Source organism: Callorhinchus milii, unplaced genomic scaffold, assembly GCF_018977255.1.
Source record: "Callorhinchus milii isolate IMCB2004 unplaced genomic scaffold, IMCB_Cmil_1.0 Scaffold17, whole genome shotgun sequence".
NCBI lineage: Eukaryota > Metazoa > Chordata > Chondrichthyes > Chimaeriformes > Callorhinchidae > Callorhinchus > Callorhinchus milii.
Window position 1 is genome coordinate 3,829,441 of NW_024704758.1, and position 16,349 is coordinate 3,845,789.

A 16,349-nucleotide genomic window follows, 5' to 3' on the forward strand; every position below is an offset into this window, starting at 1 on the left:
ATAAAACGAGTATACTCAATAGGTTTTTTGAGTGACAATATAATGACATAGATTTGTTTATTAAGCACACAATTTCCACGGATTGTTTTCTAAATATTTAAATGGAAATAATTTGCACCTCATGATGTGTCTACTTTCTTTGTATGGAAATGTGTGTCAGTTAAATACTAGCAATTTGCACATACAACTGAAAAAAGTATGACATGCTTATAAATAAATGTTTCAGAGGAAATTCTGTGACTTGTTTCATTTTTCAACTACTTTCAACAATCTGAGTGGCTCACACTGTTGTTCATGAGCCACGCATGTGCTCCGTACAAATCTGGGTTCAACAACATTGACCGAATCCAACACAGTCCTGGTCAAAGTCACAAAGAATCCTCATCAAGCTGGGACTAGAATTCCCTGTGTCTCCTTATCCTCAACTCTCCTGCTTTCAACACTGTCAATCATTCCATCCTTCTCCACTGTCTCTTCTTCTAGATGCATTTTCAAGGTTCTGTACATTCCTGGTTTAACTCCTACCTTTCTCAGCATCTGAACTACATCTCTTATCAGCTTCTCCTCCCCACCCATGCAGTCTTCTTCGTGGCTCTATCCTTGGACCTCTCTGTTTCCAGCCTCAGTTTTTCTAACACCTTGTTTGCCTGACCTCCAAGCTTCAGATCATCCAAAATTCTACAGCCCATATTCTCTCCTGTACCAGGTTCCACAAGCCCAGCACCTTCTTCCTCACTTGACTTCTCTAGCTTTCTATCCTCAGCAAATTGCCTTTGAGATACTTGTTCTTATCTTAAAAAGCTTCCGCAGTTTACCTCTACGATCTCCTGTGACCCTACTCCAAGGCCTCCGTTCCACAACCTGCTTCATGTCCCTGCCTGCTCAGCCCCACCATTATCAGGTATGCTTTCAGTCCCTTTGGCACTTCTGGAACTCTTCTGATATTCCAACGCCTTGTTTCCCCCCTTTCGGCTATCAAAACCTGTCTCAATCAGCACCAAACTCTGCCTGCCCATCAACCCACTTCTTGCCAGGCTCTACTGGTTTCTCAGAAGATCGATTTCATGGTCCTCACCCATAAACCTCTTCAAGCCCAATCACCTCCCAATGTCTCTGATCGATTCCTACTGCACTCCTCTGCTCGATACCTGAGGAACGTTGTTATGAAAGAATATAAAGTAGACTTTCATCTAGTGAAATTAAGTAAGTCAAAGTAAAGCTAAGTTCTGTGTTCACTGTACCTGTGACACGTGGGGCTCCAGTGGATTTGAACTGAATCTCTCTGTTAAATAGCTCCGGGTTGATGCTGATACTGAAATATCAAAAAAAAACATATTTAATTGTGAAGTCCTGTAGCTCAGTGGTTAGAGCACTCGCCTTGTAAGCGAGACACCTGGATTCAATTCCAGGCAGGGCGAACCCTCGGGCAAGTTTCCTTACTACACCCTCCAAAAAAACAAAAACAATAATAAATTGGTCATTTTCAATCCACGACTGTTTGTGGGACACTGCTGTGTGCAATTGGCTGCCGCGTTTCTCCCACAAATATACGGTCAATTCACTTTGCAGTCTATTGCAGTCAAGAAGACGTGAAAAGCGCTATATCAAATGCAAGGATTATTATATTATATTATGCTGACTGTTGGAGATTTGAGAATATGACTGACATGATAGATGAGAAATATGGAGGTGGAGCTGGAGGTGATAGTGCAGTAGATGGAGTTTATGAACCAGGAGCTTCAATCCTGGTTCATGCTGAGTTTGCTGCTTTCAGCCAGGGCTACATGTGGAGGCCAAATTGGCTCCAGGCTTCGGAAAGGAAAGACAGCCTAGGGTTCCTGCTCCCGGTCTCTCTATTAGTTGCCTGTGTGACCTAGATGTGACAGTTGAGTGGCCTGTCAACGTTCACTGGTAAGACTCACTCATGAACAGTGGTCACTTGAGTGTGATAGCATAGGTCAACCAGCAAAAGAATGTCTTGGGTGCAAACATTCATGAAACTATGGAACTCTCTTCTGATTGGAAATGATTTTTTAATGTTGGAAGTTTTATCCTGGATCAAACCTTTCCTCCACCTAACCTGGGAGCATGGCAGATATTCAGTGAAAAAGCACTGGTTGTCTTTTACAAAGAAGAGTGAAGTCTTCCTGCAATTTTATTTTAGGTGCAGAGAAGGCTCTATCAAAATAATATTAGTAGCAGTCTCAAGAGCTATTTATTTTCATCAGTTCACATGTATATCAATATTCTAAGCACTGTCTAATAGTTATAACATCAGCTTTACTTACAATATTTGTTAGTCGGTGGTTGTTGGAAGCAGGATGCATCAGTACACTCCTCAGCAAGCTTTGAGGTTGCACTAACAATCAGCACTTTATTTATATTGGCTGTTCCTATCACCTATAATGTTATATAGAAACAGATAGAATAGTGTTAAAATACAGTCAGATTACGATGTATACATGAACACAAAATACCAGAAACAAAATTTAGTTCTGTGCATCCACGTGAGATTATTAGGACTGTGAGCTGATAGCGTAAAAGGTAATTTTATTCAGCAATTTACAGGGTAGGTTAGAGACAGGGAGAGAGTCAAGAGAGAGAGAGAAAGAAAAGTAAGAAAAGAGAAAATGTTTAAAGAGAGACAGAAAGTTACAAAGTCAGAGAAAGAAAGAGAAACACTCACAGAGAGACTCACTCAGAGAAAAAGAGATAGATTCTAATAGAGAGAGGCACGCAATGAGACACGCACACACACTCAGAAAGAGAGAGACACAGAGAGAGAGGAGACACGCACACACACACACACACTAGAGTTCACTGGAGGCAGGGAATCTTCAATTTGGCCCTACAAACCAAAGCCCTAACTGGTAGAGTGATCTTAAACTAACTGGACAAGCAGCAAGAAGCCTGCCAAACCATGCGCTCAATGGCAAGCTGGGTAAATTAAGCTGGTTAAGCTCCAATAGCATCCAAAGCACACCCTGGGCAAACTAGCGCCTAATACTCTCAGATTTAGTTCATGCACTAAAAAATGGCTGACTTCCTGTTTATCAGGTTGGCTACGCATCTGGAAATTACATCAGCAGACCCTGCTCCTAATGCTTATGTTCAAAGGTCAGCCATTTTTGCACCAAAAATACAAGCCGGCATTTTGAAGTGAGCCAGCCGGATTTCTGCATGCATTTGGGATTTTTTTGGTAAGTAAATATCGAGAAGCACATTATAATCAGTCCTAATGTATAGTGCGAGTGAAGAACACACAATTCTACTTGGATAAAATTAATCCTATTAGTTTGGTCATAGTAACATTTGGTACAAGTTAGGAAAGTCAGGAGCTGTTCAAGAATACAAGGTTTAAGTTTATTGCTTAAATAAAACTTACTTAGGCTTAGGAACTTGCATTCATATAATGCTATTCCTGTATTTTGCATCTGCTTTCTGAAAGTAGTTTGAAAGTGGTTCTATTACCTGATGTGTAGTTTTGGCAATATAAGATGGGGCATCGTACGATTTCTGTGACTGTATATCTTCACAACTTCCATAAATAAGAAATGCATCCTCCACTGTCCCATCATAAAGATCAAATCTGTTATTTTTTTCTATATCCACCACGTAAGCACGAGCTAGGTAAGAACAGATGCTGTTGTAGGACCAACCCTGAGCAAAGGTAGTTTGGAATTAGAATGAAATGGAAATTTAGATTCTCTTAGATTTAGATCAATTTTGTCAGGTTGTTTTTACAGTACAGGGCAAATTTACATTTATACAGTGCCTTTCACATCAGGGGGACATCCCAAGGTGCTTTTCAGTCCTGGTTTGCACTCAAGCTGGGAGTGTGAGCCAAGATGTTGGGAGGGGAAACATGATCGAAAGCACGGTTAAAAAGGAATGGAATAGAAATTTTAATGAAAAATCTTCAATATAGAAACATAACAAGTTTCAGCACACAAGGAAGCTTATCACTGCCACTGTTACCTTCCTTTTTTAAAAAAGTTTCCCTGTTTTATTAATCACACTTTCCATCTCTTTCCCATACCCTTCTATTTCCTATTAGAGAAATTAGAAGGAATTTCTTCACTCAGAGTGTTGTTAAGACCGGAATTCATTAGTACAAATGGTGAGTGAGGCTCAATCAATATAATCATTCAAAAGGGAACAGATGAGCCTTTGAGCAGTAAACAGTTAATGATATTAAGGCTAAGAATATAAGAAATTTCAGGGATCAAATGTTTGGATGCCAAGAAGAGAGAAGACATGGTTCTTACATGTGAGTCTCATGTCTTATTTCTGGTACTACTGATGGGCAGTCAGTTGCAAACGCAAAGTATAGATCCTCTGACAAAATTTGCTGGATCCTGTTCAGTTGGGTCCAAGGTCAAATCCCAACAGTAAAATCCATTGAACTAATTCTGCCACCTAGTGGGCAATAGTTAGTTAAGGAATGGTGCAAAAACTTTATCTCACATTCCCACAGTTGATTCAGAATATAGTGTCCAACAATTCCCACAGTTCCTTGTTGTGACAACAAAGTTACCTGATATGTTATGTCAGCCATCATGATGCTAACAGCAATGCGGATCGCCAGTGCCAGCCAGATTTTATACTCCAGAGAAGGAAACTCAGAAAAGACATCAAACGCTTCAAACAGGTCATCAATTGAAATATAACAAGTCTGAAAAGAAATGAAAATGGCAGCACACAACCATTTTGTTTTGACATTTGGATGTCTGCCACATGCAAAAAACCATCACCATACTTAAAAATTAAAAATGTGTAAGATTTTAAGGTTCATTAGCTTCTTTGAAACCAGGTAATTCAAGTGACATTTTATGCGTTGATGTGTTGCATTCACTCAAATAAGTAACATCCAATGAAGTTTAACAGTTTAAATATGTAGTGTATAAGATGTCTGTCAGCAAAGAAATAAAGTTTGTCCTTACCTGTGCTACAGTTTCACAGGTCACAGTGACCTCCATTATTTGCTGAGTTAGACAGTTCAGTTCTCCAATAATGGCTCCACTGCTTCTGTAGTCAGTGAAAACAGGCATAGTTTTGCCTGGCTCTTTGTCTCGATCTACAGAATCCAGCTCAGTTCCTTTGTTGGTTCCAAGTTGTGGCTTGAGACCGTGGAGCTGGTCAAAATATAGGGAAAATAGTTTAACATGACATTTGTAGGCAACAGGAACAGTCAGAAAATTAAATAAGAACAGAACAATCATGGACTGAGCAAAGGTTATTCTTTCTATCATTCTATTATTCTTGGATAATTGCACTGATGTGCTGTTGGAGCAGTGTAAGACTCTTGTACAATTGTTAAAGGCTGCTGCCCTGTAAGCAGCTCAAAAATCAGTCTTAACTTGAATGCCACCAACTTTCAAATGAGAAGAAACTAATTTCACACATACCGTGATATCAGTATGAAAAAATAACCTCTTATGCACTCAGATTAACATGCTGCAGAATATCAGATGAAAGATGTCTGCTCACAAAATTCATATAATTGACCAACAATCAGGAACGCGACTCCTTAAATTCTTAAAATGTAAAATACCTAGGAATATGAGAGTTCTGGTTAACCATATGGAAATTATTTCAAAGATTAGACACTTGTTCATAACACTGCTCGTTTTGTACACTGGAGCATATTGGTCAGATGTGCTTCAATGTGCACATACAATATAAATTTAAGTTTATTACTTTCATGCCTGAAGACATCCTTAGGTATTTGACAGTGCTGGCTTGACACCTGAGCTAGGGATGGGAGCTGAGGGGGTGGGGAGCGAAAAGATGGTCTAAAGACTTGGTCATATGAAAAAACATGTACATTGTGCTGTTGCAAGAAGTACAATTAACATTCACTGGATATTTCAAAAGATGTACCCTTTTTCAAAGAACAGTCATTTGGAAATAATAGTGTACAACAGTAGAGGGCACCAGAGCTATTTACTAAGGAGCAGCCTGGTTGAAAACAAAGCAGAAAGAGAAGTGCTCTCTTAAGTCATTGAGTGAAAGTGAGGAAATTGGGAAAGGAGGGAGGAGAAAGGATGTAGTATCCCAGTAACCACAACTTGTTCAACTAATAACAAAGTGCACTTCCCAACATCCCTTTCTCACGTGTGTATAAGCATGCAAAGTGCAATTTCTTGCAGCACAATTAAATATTTATAAAGATGCTTGTTATGAAGAATGTACAGCACGGAAACAGGCCACTCGGCCCAACCAGTGGTGGTGCCAACCAATGCTGGCATTTATACTCCACACAATTCTTCACCCATTCCTTACTCCCTCCCATACCCTTCTATTCCCAAATATTTATTGATGATTTTCTTAATTTAGGACAATACAACATGGTTCTGTTGTCAGAGAGAGAGCAAGTAAAACAATATCGAATAGTCTGCAAATATATTCCAGAAAACAAATAATGAATATAGCAGAGTGCCCAGTAAAGGGTTTTTAAGGATAAAGAAAAACTTGGTATCAGTCTTGAAATTGCCCTTTGCAACTCTTAACCTAAGTCCTCCACTGTCTTGGTACATCCAAACNTTTTTTCTGGGTTGTCTTTTCAATCCCATTTAACATTTTATACACCTCTACAAGTTCCCTCTGTAATATCTTCTCTCAATGGTATGCATTTCACTCAAAGGATGGATTAAAATGAGAAAAAATACAAATGTGGGTCGTGCAAGACCGTTGTTTCTTTCAATAGAACAAATCGTGACAGGCAAAAAATGGCTGAAATGTTAGGAAGTCCATCACATGGTAATTGGATCATTTGATGGCATTATAAGATAATGACTAACAATACTTAATCTGCTTAAAGTCAGCAAACCTCATTATCATAAGCAATGTATGGGAAGACATTCCGGTAATATTGCCATCCGTTATTTATACTCGTAATTTTCTGAAATGTTTACAACAATGAATAAATTAAATTACATGCAAAGTGATGGTCCATCTCTTTCATCTCCTTATTAAAATTTTCCTGCCCTCAGGAATAATCTTTCACTATCTTTTCAGGATTTTAGAATTATACAGACCTCTACTATATCCCATCTTAACTTTCTCCATTCCAGTGAAAACAGAACCAATATTTCAAGCTTATCCTCATAGCTGTAAACTCTCATCATTGGTATGATCATATGAATCAACACTGTATGCCTCTGAAATCCTTTCTGTAATGAGGCGCCCACAATAATATGAAGTCTCCCAAATACGGCTTAACCAAATATCCTGTATAAATTAAATATCGCTTCCTTGCTCTTGCATTGTGCTGGCTCCAGACCATCAGAAATGTAAGTTACAACTAATTCTAGTTTTGAAACTTCGTCCTCGCTTTTAATGCACTGCCAAGGGCTGGCTGATATTAATTAACCCTCGGGTACTGTATTTAGCTTAGCACATGGGGAGTTTTAACTTAAAAACTAATACCTGTTGTAACAAATTTCAATAGAAAATTAGATGTTTTCTACCTCACTGTTCCAGTTGCTAAAATAATAGGGTAGAAAACTGTTTTTTTCAAGGTCAATTTTTATACCTAATCCCAAATTCTGTATGTTTCCTTACACCACGACAAAGCAATTGCATTTAATAGCTGGTGGGATTTCACCCTAGAATTAGAGAGAGGGAGAGGAAAAACTTTATTTTCTTAGCTATTAATAGTAGATTTTAGTCAGCCTGAGACACAGCCATGCAAGTCTTAACTTCAATAGGAGCTGTAATGAAGGCCCTAATGCTGCAATATAGCCAACTCCGTGCTAGAGAAAATCTGTAGCTACAATTAGGAAAGCATAAAGCGCAGTCAGGAATCTTGATATCTTAACAGAACCCTCCTGAAGCATGGTGATAACACAGGAATGAGCAATGCGTTCTAAACTGGTGCAAGAAAGTGAAATGCAAACGTTTCTCCTGGGTCCTCACCGTCTCCTGTTATTAATCACAGGGTGATGTTCAGAGTGAGAAGGACTGGATGATTGAAAAGTCACCTGTAATTCAGGCTGTTTGTTAAACCAAGAGGGAGAGAGAGTAGCATCGTGGACAGCAAGAACACTGGTGCTGAAAATGATTTTAAATTATCCCATTATCTCAGCATTAGAGTACAAAAGGTAAAAAGATGAAAGCAAAAATGAAGTTTTTGTTCCCTACACTCAAAAGAACCAATAATTACAGTCACATCAAAAGGTACTAAGGTTGCAGTTCAGCACAAGTAAAGCATGTGAGTCTATTATAGAGTAATGAGGGATGGTCACTGAATATGAACTAGTTATTACTGAAAGTAGATATAAATGGCAAATGCTGTTCTGAAGAGAATTTAGTAATATACTTATTAACTCTGAAATGTGAAAATTGTGAGTGTAATCTACCCTAGATGAACTTGATACCTGAAAACTCTCAGGAGAGAAAGATAACATTATGATATGATCCTTCCACTGTCCCCATCCTTCTGCTGTCCCTATCCTTCCGCTGTCCCCATCCTTCCGCTGTCCCCATCCTTTCGCTGTCTCGCCTCCGTTTGATGCTTCCTCAAAAATTTACACTGAAGTTGGGAATTCTATGAGGGCTACTCTATGAGGTTTGTTAGGTCAATCAAATGACTTGCTGATAAGATTTTTTTTGCATATTATAAAGAGCACAGTTTGTGGGCAGCCTAATGAAAATTTGTATAAATATAAGTGTTTCATCAAGTGTGTGGTGGTTCATTACTTGATAGTTGAAAACACCAGATTACTAAAAACAGCAATATAATCAGAACCCTGATAAAAGAACTGGTCTGTATACAGTGCATTCACACCATGGACCCATGCTACACCAGTGATACGATACACTTCGCTGCTTGCTGCACACGTGCAGGACAGGAGGAGACACCAGGAGCATTTCCATGCACAGTAAGCAGGGAGTGGTGGCCGTGATAGTCATTTTTATAGCATATTGTATTACATAATCTGATTTTAAGGACCCAAACCACCGCAATTTAACTGGGTCAGACTATAAAGTGACAGCTCTTTAAAATGTGAAATTCTATCAAAATGTTTAGTGGTATCAATTTAATGCTCGTCTCCCTTGTTGTTTGTCTACTCCCCTCCCATATACGGTACCATAATTGCCCGATTTTCAAATCATTTAAAATAAGTTGAGCCTTAAAGAACATTAATAGCTGAGACGCCATTTCATGCTCAGCCCATCTGATGATGCATTTGATGTGGCACAAAGTCTAGATTAAGGCATATGGTTATTGAGTGACAATCCACACAGGATCCTGGTTATTAGGAAATAACACAATACTGTATATTATTAAAAAAAACACTACTGTTCAATTGACTGTTTAAACTAACGTTTACCTGCACCAATCCCGATACAAACTAACACTTACCCGCACTAATCCAGATACAATGAGGTGGATTCCTCGTGGATCTTCACCTTGATGGACAACGATGTCGCCATAATCAAAATAAAGCAGCTTTGCTTTGTACTAGAATGAGAATCATAATTATAATAATAATCCTTGCATTTGGTATAGTGTCTTATTATGTCTTCGAGACATCTCGAAGCGCTTTACAGGACATGCTGTAAAGTAAATTGACTGTGTATTTTATGACCAAAATGGGTCAGTCAATTGCGCACAGCAGTGTCCCACGAACAGCCGTGGATTGAGTGACCAAATTATTATTTACTTATTTATTTACTTTTTGAAGGGATTATTATCCCGGAAAAGCGATCCGCCAATTGACTAACTGCTTGGGTTTCTATTTACTGCTAGGTAAACAGAGGCTTGTGGAGTAAGGAAAGTTGCCTAACGTTTTGCCCTGAAAACGTTTAGCTAAATAGAAATTCAAAGAACTATAACATAACATAATAATCCAAAATAAAATCAGCGTGAAACTGAACTCAATGGAAACAAGGTCCCAGTTATGTGATCTGCCACAATTTACTAGGAGAACCCAAAGCCTAGAGTGCTATCGGCTGAGCCAAAGTGACATTTAAATCCTATATGTAAATGTCATTTGTTATTGTGAAGGACTCAGGGCCAAATTTGTAAAACTTACTCAACAGAGAATATAATATACTGTAAAATGATGAAGAGAAAAGAAAGCCAAAGTAAAACAAATTCTCTACTTGGAGTGCATAGAACAGAATACAACAACAACAACTTGCATTTATATATGGCCCTTCATGTGGGGTAGTGTCTCAGAGCACTTCCAAGCACTCAGAGAACAACTGTGAAGTTCAGAAATTAGGAAGAAGGCAATTCTTTTCTCTTCATCATTCTACAATATATTATATTTCTATGGGGAAAAGCTCAACACAAATTGAATTTGACGACAATTTTGATTGATATGGGAGAGCAGAGGCGGGGGGTGGTCGAAGGTGCCTGAAAGCATGGACAAAGATATATTGGTCTTAAGGTAGTTCTGAAAGCATGGAGGGAGAGAGCAAAGCAGAGAGGCTCTGGGATTCCAGAAACAGGGAAACTTGCTAATTTGGTTTTCTCCTGAAAATGAATTGGTAAAATCATTCAATAATTACCTTAATGAATTCAATTTGCTTCTCTGCATTCTGCAGCCAAGGCAGATTCTTTAGGAGCTCCTCAGCAGTTGGAGGTTGTATGGCTGCAGGGAATTTCTGTAGACGTTTCATCTTTACTTCAATCATCTGGTTTCCAAATAATTAACAGTATTTAGTTCAAAGTAAAAACAAATTGTGATGTTTATGTGGCTAGCTGGTCAACAAAGCGGTGACTATTTAAGCGCATAAGACAAACCCTCGTATATGTACCTAATAATATGCTGAATTTGAAACTTGCTGCCAGCCTCTCTAGCTCTATGCTTCATAAACTCCAACTCATTCACAACTCTGCAGCCTGAGTTCTCTCCTACGTTCAGTTTTACACATCCATTACCTCAGTCCTCACCAAGCTCCACTAGCAACCCAAACCACAGGGCATCTCTTTGTTTTCTTCCCCTCTTAATAAACATCTCTCTCTTTTTTTAATGCTGCATTCTATGTGAAAGCTGCTATAAAAGTTTTTGTTGTTAAAATCAAGTTGAATCCATTTTGAGTTAGAATGTGGAGTCCCGTAACTCAGTGGTTAGAGCACTCGCCTTGCAAGCGAGACATCTGGATTCAATTCCAGGCAAGGCAAAACCCTGGGCAAGTTTTCTTACTCCACACGTCTAACAATAATCCCTCCAAAACAAAAAACAATAATAAATTGGTCATTTTCAATCCTCGACTGTTTGTGGGACACTGCTATGTGCAATTGGCTGCCGCGTTTCTCCCACAAATATACGGTCAATTCACTTTACAGCATATTCTGTGAAGCACTTTGAGACGTCAAGAAGACGTGAAAAGCGCTATATCAAATACAAGGATTATTATTATTAATTTGTTTTATACTGTTTATACTAATGGAAGAAATGCAAGACGCCTAAGGGCATTAGCAGAGAAGGGTTTTGAGCATAATCCGAAAGTTTTTCAAAGTTATTAAATAGCTGCAAGTGTGAATCTATTTCATCTCCATTATACAATGGTTCCTTATCCACCTCATTAGACTTTTACCATAGATTTGGAATTGTTACCAAGTTAAGCTTATAATTAATGCTATAATTAAATTAATTCAAACAATATTACACACATTGAGCATTTAAAAGGGAATTTGATAGACATATGGATAAAGGGTTTAAAAAAGTATGAGTGTACAGCAGGAAACTGGGATTGGGATAGATGGTTTTATTGGAGGAGCAATCACGGACACGAACACAATGGGTTGAATGGCCTCCTGCTGTCATTAGACTCATGGAAGGACAATAATGTTTTTAGCATTCCATCTCAATTAATTATTATCCAAAAGCAAATACTATGCTATCACAAATAAACTGCACTGTATATCGAGGGACATGCATCTTATAGAACAGACTTCCAACTGAGTGTTTGCCTTATTTTTTACAGCTCAGGAATTACTCTGGACTTCCAATACAATGTTGGCTCTCATCTTGTACTTCATACATCATGTATCTGTATACATGTTGTGTATTTTATTCTGAAGTACAGATATATGTGCAGTGTTTGCAACACTGTACATATTAATGTCTGCTCAAAGATATATTAGCTGATTATTGTAAGATGAAGACTATTGTACGTAATAGTCAGTACCGTTTCCAGTTTGAATGCCTCTGCGTCATCAAGAAGACCTCCAGCCATCAGAGCATGGATTGTGTCCCGGGCACTGTTGAGCACAGTTCGGATTGCCTGTCTGGTTTTCACTGATATTGCTATCTCTGGATGGTCACGTTGCAAGAGACCTAAAGGAGCAACAAAGCTCCTAGTTACAATCAGTTTAATAGTTCTGACCATACAGCTACATTTTTAAATGTGATGTTTGCTGTGATGGCAGGATTGATATTTACATTTTTAAACTGTACTATTACTTTTTAACTGTGTACTATATTTGCATGAAGTAGATGATTTTAAATGATTTATTAAATTTTGTAGAAGTTGGTGCAGAATCATACATTTGTTTTTAACATCTGTGAATTTGACTCAGACAGAATGAGCGTGAAGAATTTCATTTCAACACTGTAAGAATGCAGGGAGGAGAGTGTATGAATAACATGAATTACCTTTGAAACGTGTAAGGTACAGGAAAGGAACATTTATAAACAAGAGAGAAGGAAGATATATATTTATAGCACCTTATCAAGTTGAAACATTTCAAAGTCTTTCACTATATTTACTATCAATTGTAGTGACTGATTTATACGCAAATTTTGCCAGTTTTGCACCAGCAATGTCCCACAAACAAGCATTAGATGAATGACCAATTAATCTCGCTGATTTCTGACCAGGACACCAGGAACAACTCCCTTCTCTTTTCCAATAGTGTTGTGTGATTTTAATGCTCACCTGAATAAACAGGCACATTAGACTCAGGTAAACTCATCCGAAAGATGGTAACTCTGACAATATACTCCTCCCAGTGCTGCACCAGAATATCAGCCTGGTATATGAGCTGAAAGTCGCAATGTGGGGCAAGAAACTATAACGTTCTGACCCAGAAAAAGGAACATTATGAACTGAAGCAAAGTGACAGTTACATAGAAGGTACATCTTTACACAATGTGCTTTTGAAATAATGAGGAAATCATGATAGGTAATTTGTGAGTGTAGCCATTAAGAATATAGTTGGTTGAGAAAGTTATGTCAGCTTTCTCTTCAGGGACCATCAGGATGGAAGATGATGGAAAGATTTTACAGAAATTTTGAGAGACAACTTTGCTCTGGATGGTAAAGAATGATTACTTTAAAGTTAGGAAGACACCCGTTGATTTTTTTCCCCAATAAAGTTACGTTTAGCAGCTCTAATAGCATACTTAAAGAGGTAACAAGCAGAGATAAAGATGGCATTGGATGTAGTCTGATTGGGACCTGATAGTGCATTTAAACTGAAATTTTCACTCAAAGTGCTATTAATGGATTTAGGCAACCAACAATCAGGAGGCCATAATTTAGGGCCACGATGAGATGTGGCAGCGCAGCATCGAATATATTTTTCTATCCAATTTTTCTTTTAGGATTTCTTTGGCTGTTTTAGAATGACAGAAATGTACTGAAACATAGAAGAATTCTTTGCTCTGAGTAGTCCCTGAGTAAATTAACTTTTCAACCCCTTCAACTATAACAACTTGTACAGTGCCCTTCATACGGGTAAGAGTCTCGGAGCACTTAATTCTTTAATGTTTCGGATGCAAATGACAGTATGATCAGTGGCCAACCTGACTCAGTAGCACTCTTGCCTCTGAATCAGAAGGCTGTGGGTTCAAGCCCCACGTTGGGAACTCAGAATGTCCAAGCTGACACTAGAATGCAGCGCTGGGGGTGTGCTGCAGTGTTGGAGGTGCTGTTGTTTTGATGAAACTTTAAATGAGGTCTTGTCCGACTGTTCAGTTAAATATCCCATGGCACTATTCGAAAAAAGTGAGTTTCTCCCGGTGTCCTGTCCACCAATATCCCAAATAAAATTGATTGTTCACTCCATGGCTGTTTGTGGGACATTGCTAAGCCCAATTTGGCTGTTTTATTCACTCAAAACACAGTCATTACACTTTACAGTATATCCTTTGGAATAGTGGTTTGGGACATCCTCCCAAAGTGAAAGGTGCTATAACAAATGTAAGGATTATTATTATTGCCAAGGATTAAACACATTTTTCATAATTCACACCCTTATAACTTTTTAAATTACAAATAAAATCTTATCACTAAGTAAAATTACTTTTCCTGTTTGGAAAAATTCCACTTGGATGTTTTTGTTTAGTAAACTTCTAAAATCGTTTTTAATCTTTATTGTTACTTTGTCACAATGCTGACAGAATTAATCTTCGAACATTTATCTAAATTAGCATGAAAGACGTGACGGGACAATAATAGCATTTGTTCAGCAGGTCTGGTTACGTCAAGTGTTTTGCATACTTAAAAGTTTCTGACTTGCTCAGGGAAAATATGCCTGTAAAGTGCCTTTTATCTTTGCCGTAGATTTTGTAGATTTGTTTAATTTCAATGGATGAAAATAGCTCAACTCCAAATCTGTGCTAAATTTATGAGGTATACTGGAAGCAGGGATTTGGAGAATGGTCCCAGCTGGATAAGATGTAAAAAGCTTGCTAGACTCATCTTACAATGGGAATATATGCAGTGTTATCTGATTTAATTCCAGCAATAACCCAGCGAATATCTGGGGTCCTCTGGCCATCATGCACTTAATGCTTTTCTGAATTCGGTAAGTAGGATGCATATTTCCACAAAGAGAATGCGCAATCCATTCCAGACAAACTGGAATTTTCTACACATAGGTAACATGAATAGGGAAAAATCTGAACCTGGTTTGGATACTCTTAAGGATGATTGATGGGTTTCTGCATGTTTCAGACACCTGACTGTGGAATCCACCACATCTTTTCTACACAATGATAGCAAAATAGCACAATTCCATTTTGTGTTATTACCTGACCACTCTCAGTTCCTTCATATCTAATTGTTGGCTTTTAGCAATCAGACCCTATTTTCTTTGATGGATGGCAAAGGATGATTACCTTAAAAACTCTGAACTACATGTCATTTTTTTTTACATTGCTGAACTAGCTACTGTTACTATCAAATGAATGGAAGTATGTCCCAGAAAGTACAATAATCTGACAGAACTAACAGTAAAATGGATGCCTGAAAAATTAGATTATATTCGCACTTTTATCCATCACAAAAATCAAAGCAGCCAAATGTCAGAACCATACACCTCTAACACCAATTAAATCAATTATTTGGCAAGATGGTTTTGGTTATAGTAGGGCCTTTCTTTGCCAAACTAGGCTCTTTTTATGCTGCATTTCTATCAGTACAGCCTCATGCAACTTGTGCAAGAGGAAAGGGACCTTGAGAGTTGGGATAAGATTGGGGTAATTAACTGCACGCATTGGAGAAATTGTAAATATATTCCCAGCTCACATTTTGTTCGAATTTTCAGCCCCCGCTCTCTGAAACTCCATCCCAGAGCCCCTCCACCTCACTCTATCCTTCTCCTCCATTAAAGCATATCTTAAAACCTTTCTTTTGGTCATACTTTTGGTTACCTTTTCCCCTCCAGCAGCTCCCCCCCACCTAGCTCAGGCTCCTAGTCAGCTCTGTGAAGCATTTGAGATGTACCCCAGATGTGAAATGTGGGATAAATGTAAATTTATTGTTTAGAAAATATATAATAAAATGATAAAAAAATTAATAAAAGCAATAAGTCTTTAATAATTTTAGCCTTAGACAAAAGTTAATCGAGTATTAGATGCACATTGATGAAATGAAATAAATAATTGATTATATTTATTAAATTTACTCTCATTTCCGACTCATTAAATTACTGTCTCATTACCTTTTAAGATTTCTTATTTGATTTGAAAAAAATATTTTACACAATATTAACTGATTTGCTAAAATGTGTCAGAATCCAATTTCTTTTCCAATCTAACTACATCTCAAGATGATTTTTACTCACCGAGTTCTTTAACAGCTTCTTGATGATTCCGTTCCACAATATTCCTTAGTTGCTAAAATAAATCAAACAAAATCTGAAGTGAAGTTCGGGATTTAGTACCTTAAAACCCTGAAGGCATTTCAAAGTGTTTCTGGTCTATAAATCAAACAGACAGGTTGTGTACATTCCATATGTTTGTTTTTTCTTCCTTTCCTCCTCCATTTGACACAATTCTCTTAACATAAACTTAAAGATACATTTGTTATCTCACGCAAGGTTAAAAGTTGCCAAACTGTAGGCAGAAGTAACAATTATAATAACACTATTATAATATGGT

The 16,349-nt window shown here is 37.9% G+C and overlaps 1 protein-coding gene across 1 annotated transcript in view; it reads right to left on the reverse strand.

The window, feature by feature from the left end:
• Positions 1-2,280: 2,280 nt before the first annotated feature.
• LOC103175074 (sodium/hydrogen exchanger 10-like) overlaps positions 2,281-16,349 on the reverse strand; it is a 32,845-nt gene continuing 18,776 nt past the window's right edge. The window contains 8 exon segments of the mRNA XM_042341563.1: positions 2,281-2,400; positions 3,472-3,660; positions 4,538-4,675; positions 4,944-5,135; positions 9,371-9,469; positions 10,525-10,650; positions 12,151-12,299; positions 16,034-16,085. Coding sequence (XP_042197497.1) covers positions 2,281-2,400; positions 3,472-3,660; positions 4,538-4,675; positions 4,944-5,135; positions 9,371-9,469; positions 10,525-10,650; positions 12,151-12,299; positions 16,034-16,085 — 1,065 coding nt within the window.